This window comes from Haplochromis burtoni, unplaced genomic scaffold (assembly GCF_018398535.1).
Source record: "Haplochromis burtoni strain Fernald_Lab_line unplaced genomic scaffold, NCSU_Asbu1 Contig_589, whole genome shotgun sequence".
NCBI classification, from domain to species: Eukaryota; Metazoa; Chordata; class Actinopteri; order Cichliformes; family Cichlidae; genus Haplochromis; species Haplochromis burtoni.
In genome coordinates this window covers 33412-42937 of record NW_024582950.1, presented here as the reverse complement: position 1 = coordinate 42937, position 9526 = coordinate 33412, and the positions used below count along the sequence as shown (strand labels likewise).

The following is a 9526-nucleotide window of genomic DNA, read 5'->3' as shown; positions in this document are numbered from 1 at the left end:
ATAATAATAATAATAATAATAATAATAATAATAATAATAACAAAAACAACTATGTACTGTTAGTTATATTTACAGACAAAAATATATAAATGATGTTTTCATTCAAAACCTGATTTACAAAATCTTCGACAATATCCACACACTGCCAATAACATATACATTTTTCTTAAAGTAACATGGAGAATGTTGTCTGGAATAAAAGTATAGTAAAACATGGGCAGAGCGCTTTTCCACGGGTTTATTTACATTCATTTGTACACTTATTTCCTCCTGAAAATAAAAGACACAACTGTGATGTTTCAAAATAAAATGTCTAGAGACTCATAATAATAATAATAATAATAATAATAATAATAATAATAATAATAATAATAATATAGAGAGTTTGCAAAACATAACAGAATAATCCATAGCCTTTATGCAGAGGAAAATTGGCAGTTATATAAAAAAAATTAATTAACAGTGTATTGTACAGCCTGTTCCCCCCTCACTGTAAAACTGCCATTTATATTGGCTAGCTATATAAAGAAATAAACTTAAAAAGATCCTACAGCTGTCTATAGGCTGCATTTACAAAAAGCAAAAAACAAGCAAACAAAAACAAAACAATAAGCCAACAAACAGTGCAGCCTACTATAGTAGATGATCCGGGGAGCAAATGTCATCCTCGATATCCACATCGTCGTCGTTTTCTTCCAGCATATACGAATCCGACTCGAGGCCGTGTTTCAGCTCCTCTACGCTTTTGTCGTTCAGTTCGCTCTCGCTGGAGTTCTCCGCACATCGCTCCATCTCTCCTGTTGCCTTCCGCTCGTCCTGCGCTTTCCTCAGCTGCTTCTTGTGCTTCATCCGCCTGTTCTGAAACCATGTTTTCACCTGCACGTAAGAAACGAAGACGCACATTAGAAAAGTTTCTATGGCTCTGCTTGTGTGTAAAATATTTTATTATTAATAAATATTAATAAATAAATATTAATTTATTATTAAAACTGAAATGTGTCTTCTGCTACTGTAAACTACAGTTTAACATATGGAGTTTCATTCGAGATATGAAACTAATTCTAATTATCCCATATATTTCGTATATAGGGCTAAATAACGCATTGATAATGTAGCTATTGTTTCGTTTTTCTTTCTTTTATGTATTATAAAATAAATTAAAAAGGGAATAACTCACTCCACATTTGAGAGTGCGTGTGTGTGCGTGTGCGTTCGCGCGCGCGAGCCAACCTGTGTCTCTGACAGGCTCAGCGCAGTGGCCAGTTCCACTCTCTCAGGTGTGGACAGATACCGCTGAATTTCAAACCGCTTTTCCAGCCCGGACAGCTGCGAGTCAGAGAAAACAGTCCGGGCCTTCCTGCGTCTGCAGTGCTTACCCGGTAACTCTGCGTGGTGCTGGAACAAGGCGGGCATCTGCATTCCTGCCGGCAATAAGAAGAAGTGGTTTGTATTATTTGTAATGTTATTGAAGTATTAAGAAAAATCAGAATATATCCCAGAAATAGGATGAATTTGAGTTTGGTGATGAATTCTTTGCCAAGGTAACAAACCTCGCTATTTGTAATAATAATAATGACATATTTAAAAAAAAAAGAAAGAAAGAAAAAAATATATAAATAGTAAAACACCTGCATGTTACAATCGGCTTTAAGATTTGAATGCACTTTGTAGAATACAATAATTAAAATGCATTCAAACAAACGCATAATTGAAGCGGTTAAGTCAAATAAAGGATTCCGAGATTTGTGCTTTTCCTCTAAATCGTTATTTAAAAACTAGAGGCAATGTCCAGATAACAGCCCGCTGTGTGTGACAGCTTCCTTGTTATCCCAGGCCTCTGCCTCTCTCTTGCTTACCTGACGTAAAGAAGTACTGGTGGTGCTCCGGTTTGTGGAGAGGATGGTGCGGATGTGGGGCTAATATTGGGGTAGGCATCAGCGGGTATCCGTACTCCAGGATGGGCACCCGGGAAGCCAAGGAGCTACAGAACGGCGACGGGATGACCTCTCGCAGGGGCTTGGGCTTGTGCAATAAGATGTCCTCAATGAAAAACGACGTGGACCTCTGTGTGGGTGCCGCAGATGCGTAGTTCATACTCATGGTGTTACTGTGGATGATTATTTCCTTGCCTTTAAACCTGCATCAACACCTGCCTCTTCCCTCCAAGCCTCTGTCAAATTTAAATGTGGACCCTCTGTGTGACCAGTGAATGACACTATGCCGAACATTCCACAGACACCGGTGGGAGGGCACGTTTGCAATAAGTATTTATTCAGAGACGGTGCCGGATTGGGGATACTGGTTTGCGCATCAGCCAATTAGGGCTTTTGATGGACGGAGGAGAGCCGCGGGGGACGAGATTTTCACTCTGATTGGTTCAGACGGATTCCAAGCTGTCTTTTTATTTATTTATTTGTTTATTTATTTTGGTGGGTTTTAAGATAAGGAGCGCACCTGTGAACAAGGTTAATTTGGAAAGCAACTGGGAATCATCGGGTATAGTTGCGCTTTAGTGGTCGCCAAGCAACTACGCAGTTTTTGACTTCTGTCCGAGTGAAAACGTTATTCTGTATTTACCCGAATAGAGGATACTATATAAAAATAAATATAACCTACGAACGAGGCCATATTTGTTTCGAAAGTTTTCTTACAGTCTCCAAACAATTCAATCGTTGCATTTAATCATGTGTGAAAATGAAGGCGAGTTTTTTGTGCCTGTCATAGAATATGAACAAGTAGCCGGGAGCTACGGACGTAAGACAAGACAAATTGTACTTGATGTTTAAACTTCCCTTTGTAGTTCAGGTACAAGCCATTTATTACTTTATTATTGTACTTGGTAAAAACATTCTATACTGCTACATAAATATTCACCCACAAACTCTAAAGGACATAAATTAACAAACAGACTTTGTACTCATTGCAAAGTCATTTTCAAGAAAACAAGATAATAAGGCCACAGAAAAAAGACATCCAACATGGCTAACCGTTTGCAATGTTTGGAACATGACTGAACAAAGGTTGCTGCTTTCTGTCATAAAAAAGATCAATTAATTAATTTTAAGAATGACTTTTTTCTCATTTATTTAAGCGCGAACGGACCACCTGTAACAACCCTCTGAAAAAGAAGAAATCAGTTCCTCAGGAAAAAACGAGTTTTTGATTACTTTAATGAATATGTATGAAATAATTAGACGAATAGCTCGTGGTCACAAAATACATTGGTTCAACTGTAATAAAATAAAAATAAATTAAATCATGTGAAAGTACAGATGATGTTGTGGGGAGACCGGTCTCCCCGTGGTGTTTAAGAATTGTGCTGTTTCGCCATTTCCCTACAAGCCATAAGAAAGAAACACAGCACAAGTGTATATAGCGCGTGGTAAACTTGAATGAGAGTTTCTTACGTGCACATCGTATTTCACATGTAGCCTAGGCTACCTCATTTTTGACTCCTTGTGTCATCAGTCTGCTATATCTGCTGTCCACATGAATTGGCCTTTTGATTTCCTTTGACCATATGCTTTTTCCTTTCTTTCTTTCTTTCTTTCTTTCTTTCTTTCTTTCTTTCTTTCTTTCTTTCTTTCTTTCTTTCTTTCTTTCTTTCTTTCTTTCTTTTACCGTCCAGGACACTGAGTGAAACAATTTCTGCTCTCTTCCTACGTATTAGTACTTTTTGAATTAAGTGACTTAGCTTGTGCCACAGGGAGATAATCTGCTACAGGTCTGTCTTGTCATTCCACCCAAATTGGCTGTAATTGTCGGTATTGAAATCTGGGAGAGTACAAGTGCCGCTCCTGGGCCCATTTTGGATAGAAAGCGCTGCGCTGTAATTTGTTGATATGGTGTTGTCATCACATTTCCAATCAGTGCGCTTAATGTGAAAGTGTCTTAATGCAGGCGGAATTCACGCTGCAATGCTATTAGGCAATTAAGAGAGATGTTAGAGCGGAAGTTGTAATCCTTGGACTGGAGGACAGGATTTCTATTTGATCACACGGAAGGAGAGCAAATTCATTACTGGGAGTCAGTTATGCTAGAAAAGCGCTGTTCTGCTGCATTAGTTTGCATAAGTTTGCTCAGAACGGACGCTCAATAGGCTACACAAATTAATATAGTTGGATGCAAATCAAATGTGTACGATTGCGACACATTTGTGTATTCTGATATCGCTGAAACCGATAAAAGGTGTACACCTTTCTAAAAACCCTCTTTACACTTCATATGGGGCAAATATTTCCCTCAGTATGTTAAATAAGGCAGTGAGAAGCAAATAAAATACGATTTTCTGCCTGCTTCATAAAAACTATGAGATTACACGAGTACGTCAGAATCAAAACACGTCTCCAACACTCATTTTTAAGCACGTAAATAAAGCTAAGTGGAAGAAAAGGACAGGAACTTTATAAGACAATGTATCCCTGCTGCACCTGCCTCTGATTCATCCCCTTTGTGAAAAGCACCAGGATAAGAAGTTAGTTTTACGTGATGAAATTGGGTTAAGGACGCGTTTTTTGTTTGCTTGCCTTTTAGTGTCCCTTTTATTCATTACATTTTTGCGTTTTTCTGACGTGGCAGGTTCGGATGACTTCACCTATCAATATAGCCGTGCTGGATAGTAAACAATGAATGGGAAGAAAACGCGGTTGTAAATGGGCTTTTTTTTTTCTTTTGAATTTTTTTTTATGCTTTTCTACTCTAGCCGAGCTCTCAACATGCCCCATCCACACAGGTACTTTTTTTTTTTCTTTCTTAAGTGCTCAAGTGCTTTATATCTAACATTCACAATTAGATCACTGTCCAAGGATATTTGGCATGCAAACTGGAGCAGCCAGGGATGGAACCACCAACCTTCCGATTAGTAAATAACCTTGGTTGTAGTTCCTGAGCTACAGTATTGTGTGTGATTCAGTGAGTTTTGTGGGAATTGTATGCCTAAACTCATCAAATGTACTGATTAGGATAATGTAGCAACATTTACAGAGAAGAAAAAAGTCTGTCTACATCACTTGCCCTTACATAAATATAAGCTCAAATATAAATGTAAAGTTTGTTCTCCTACAGTTTTCTTTACTTTTGAAATCATAGATTAAAATACCAGGCTTTAAATGAGGTCAGTGGCTAGTGGTTTTCTTACGAAAAAAAAAAGCACATATCTTGAAGTTACCCAAAGCTTTGGATTTGGTAGTCCTCACGTGTCGGGATTGATCACCATCTACAGTATAGTTACGTGAAACAGCTGAACACCTTCCCAAAACCATAAAACATTGCTAAAAACAAGTGAGGAATAAATATACACAAGCCTAATGAAATTGAGTACAACATGCAGAGTCTGTGTATGTATGACAAAGGAAGAAACATTCTTCCTAATACTTTATTGAAATTAGTTAAGCTCCAGAGGTCATCTGTGTGCAAGAATCCAAACCATGCAGCTCTCATGACCCCCGCTTATTTGTCTTCTAATGTGAGGTGGCACTTCTAGGGCATTCATGCATGTATATATAAATTATACCTGCAAAGAAAAAGGGGTTAGGTTTTGGTTATACATTATGAAATTGCTCCTACACGCATTTAAATGATTTTCTTTGTCATATTTTCAGTTACCCAAAGAAACATTTTTATAGAACTGTGCAGCTGTATGCAAAGGTGGTGATAGACTATATTCAGTGAGACTGATAAGGACTCAACCGCAGGACTCAAGAATCAGCTGAACACAAGAATTTTAGTTCACCAGGTGTATATGCAGGAAGTGCAGGGCAGTGCTATATACAACAATGTGGGGGACGGGGCTCCAGGGAAATCCAAAGGTTCTCCAACTCTCCACACTCACGACCACAGTTCCTTTCTCCACACTTGACACAAAGATTCACACAGGGAAGGTTATCCAGGAGGTCTGTAGGCGAGGAAATGAGAATGAGTTACAACGTTCACAATAGACACTTGACTGAGCTTGAGCTGTAGCTTGACTCTCGCTGACGCATGGTAGACAACGATCCAGCGAAGACCAGCAGACTCCTCCTGGCTTAAATGCTGATTGCCTTGATGGGCATCAGGTGTGTTCCCCTTCAGTGGGCGTGGGCTGAGGGCGTGAACCCACAATGAGTTCCGCCCTGGCAACAGAGAGGAGGCGAGAGAGAGCGAGAGAGAGAGAGAAAGGTAGAAACGGCGTCTTGCTGATCCCCCAGGCCGTGACAGTTTCCCATAGTAGTTAATAGTTACACCAGTGAGCATAGACATACCTAGAAACACTAAAAAACCTGTGCCAAAAAAGGTCAAGGAAAATGAGAAATAAAAAAACAACACCCCTTTTTTTCAAAAGATTGTTGCTGTGTACTCATCAATGGTATTCAATATGTTAGCATGAATTATCTTTAGTAGTACAGGGTGGACCATTTGTATGGATACACCATAATAACATGGGAATGGTTGGTGATATTAAAGTCCTGTTTGTGGCACATTAGTATATGTGAGGGGGCAAACTCCTCAAGATGGGTGGTGACTATGGTGGCCATTTAGAAGTCGGCCATCTTGGATACAACTTTTGTTTTTTTCTATAGGAAGAGGGTCAAGTGACACATCAAACTTATTGGTAATGTCACAAGAAAAACAATGGTGTGCTTGGTTTCAACGTAACTTTATTCTTTCATGAGTTATTTACAAGTTTCTCTTTGTTCACAGTCATTGACATGTTGAAGAGGTTAACACGTGAGGAGCGAATCGAAATTGTGTTGATATCTGGTGAACGCAGTAACCGGGTCATTGCAGCAGATTCCAATGCAAGACACTCTACGAAACCACCCATCTCCCATGCTACAGTTAGCAAACTGCTTGCTAAGTTTCTGGTTCAGTGTTGGATTTGCCAAAATGTGGACGCAAGAAAACTGTCACCAATGAAGAAACATCAGTGGCTGTCCTAGCTTCATTCAACAAGAGCCCACAGTGTAGCACTCGCAGCATGTCACTGGAGAGTGGCATTAGTCGAACATCCCTTCGGCGGATATTAGCTACTCACAAATGGCACCCTTACAAACTCCAGCTACTGCAGCATCTCAACGAGGATGACCCAGATCAGCGCACAGAATTTGCAGAATGGGCAAAACAAAAATTGGAACAGGACCCTCAGTTCATGCAGAAGATTTTGTTCAGTGATGAGGCAAACTTTTATGTAAATGGTGAAGTTAACCAACAAAACCACCGCTATTGGTCTGACACTAACCCACATTGGATGGATCCCTCCAAGACTGTTGGAACAACAAAAGTGATGGTTTGGTGTGGTATATGGGGTACAACGATAGTGGGTCCATTCTTCATCAATGGAAACCTCAAGGCCACTGGATATTTGAAATTGCTACATGATGATGTGTTTCCCTCTTTATGCACTGAAGCTGGCACGTTCCCTGAGTTTTTCCAGCAAGATGGTGCACCACCACATTATGGGTGCCAGGTCCGAGCATTCCTAGATGAACAGTTTCCTGGAAAGTGGATTGGTCGTCGTGGGCCAGTTGAATGGCCCCCAAGGTCTCCCGATCTGACCCCCTTAGACTTTTATCTTTGGGGTCATCTGAAGGCAATTGTCTATGGTGTGAAGATACGAGATGTGCAGCACCTGAAACTACGGATACTGGATGCCTGTGCTGGCATTTCTCCTGCGGTGTTGCTATCAGTGTGTGAAGAGTGGGAGAAGAGGGTTGCATTGACAATCCAACACAATGGGCAGCACATTGAACACATTTTATAAGTGGTCAGAAACTTGTAAATAACTCATGAAAGAATAAAGTTACGTTGAAACCAAGCACACCATTGTTTTTCTTGTGACATTACCAATAAGTTTGATGTGTCACATGGCCCTCTTCCTATTGAAAAAACAAAAGTTGTATCCAAGATGGCCAACTTCTAAATGGCCACCATGGTCACCACCCATCTTGAGGAGTTTGCCCCCTCACATATACTAATGTGCCACAAACAGGACTTTAATATCACCAACCATTCCCATGTTATTATGGTGTATCCATATAAATGGCCCACCCTGTAGAACAACAACAACAAATTATATAATTGAATAAGGCTACTCAAATTATGAAGAGCAAAGTGTTAAAACAGGAGCTTAATGCAGCCTCTTAGACATGAATACTGTCTTTTTTGAACACAGGCGTGTGTGCTTTGTTGTGAAACTGTCCTGATAATGGAATAATTACAAAATAAGTAGTTTGTGACTAGTGCATCCTTTTTCTAGTGTCAGGTATTGATAGCTGGACTCATTTAAGGTCAAATCCAATTCAAATTACTGCTTGTACTGAAACAACAGAAGGAAGCACATACTTACATGTGATGAAAAACAATATGCCTGCAGCAAAGGTTTTGTCAAACCTGTCAAAAGAGGAGTAATGGATGAAAGCTGTAATGCCAATGATGATGCCAATGACAGATCAGAAGAGAGATGATCCGTCCACTGGGCGGTGGACAAGGGCAGAGGTCAAAAGGAATCACTTGTAGGGTCAGTGCAAGTAACCACAGATGGAAATTCCAAACCTACGAATCCCGAAGAAACAAATGAACACCAATCAAATTATATTTAGAAACTTGCAGTTTTTAACACACAGATTAAAAAAATAATAGGCTCTCGTATTTTATGGTTTACAACAAGAGCAATTAATGTTTTTGTGGTTTCAAATTCTGTGATCAACCGAAATCTAATGAAAAAAAAAATCTCTGTTACTCTTGATGACACATGAGTTAAGAGATACTGTGTATGATTTTCAGAATGCAATGATTTTCAGTGTTGTTTGGTATTTTAGCAGTATGCACTCTGGATTTGGGAACTGAAAACCCAGACTTAGCATCACTTACCATGTAGCAATAATGTTTGAATATGTACAGAATGTGGTTTCCAGTGTTGGGAAGATTACTTTTAAAATGTATTCCACTACAGATTACAGAATACATGTTCTAAAATGTATTTTGTAACGTATTCCGTAACATTACTCAATGAGAGTAATGTATTCTGAATACTTTGGATTACTTAATATATTATCATGCTTTTTACAACTACATGAATGTACTATTGCTGTGTGATTTATTACTATTACTGAAGGTTACTCGTGATACCAATACGAACTAGATTTTTAAATCTTAATATAAAATGAGTAACAGTAGAGTGGACATTAGGTAAGGCTGCACTTTTTGCAGCGATCTCTTATAGAAAACTATTCTGCGCGTATATAAAACAGGTCCGCAGCTCTGAACCGTAGTAAAGGGACCTCTGGCTAGTACATCGGGGTCTGTGTCAGGTATGTAGCTGAAAACTTGCTTTAGTTTGTTGTCTGGGTCAACCGTCGAGTCTTAATAGCTTACTTACAACTGGGCTCGTCAGGCACTCTTTTTGGCTGCAGTGCGGCCGCAAGTAGAGGTAAAATGGGCTGTGAGATTAAGACACGGCCCATTAGATCCTCTTAATGCGTGTTTTGTTTGGGTTTCCACCAGCGTAGAATTACCAGAAATAGAGAGGGCGTAGCCTAACATGTGAAAC

At 39.5% G+C, this 9526-nt stretch overlaps 1 protein-coding gene across 1 annotated transcript; it reads right to left on the bottom strand.

The window, feature by feature from the left end:
• Window positions 1-363: 363 nt before the first annotated feature.
• bsx (brain-specific homeobox) lies at window positions 364-2261 on the bottom strand. The gene is made up of 3 exons (XM_005949370.3): window positions 1857-2261; window positions 1231-1421; window positions 364-876 (listed from the first exon to the last, which is right to left on the bottom strand). Exons 1-3 carry the CDS (start codon window positions 2098-2100, stop codon window positions 634-636), a joined length of 678 nt encoding a protein of 225 aa, XP_005949432.1. The 5' UTR covers window positions 2101-2261; the 3' UTR covers window positions 364-633.
• Between the last annotated feature and the right edge of the window lie 7265 nt (window positions 2262-9526).

What these genes read in the sequence shown, in the direction of transcription:
- bsx (XM_005949370.3), bottom strand. Translation starts at nt 2,100, where the DNA reads ATGAGTATGAACTACGCATCTGCGGCACCCACACAGAGGTCCACGTCG. An exon ending in CCAGTACTTCTTTACGTCAG is followed by an intron (nt 1,422 to 1,856) that starts GTAAGCAAGAGA and finishes TATTGCCGGCAG; the next exon opens with GAATGCAGATGCCCGCCTTG. An exon ending in TGAGCCTGTCAGAGACACAG is followed by an intron (nt 877 to 1,230) that starts GTTGGCTCGCGC and finishes TCTTACGTGCAG; the next exon opens with GTGAAAACATGGTTTCAGAA.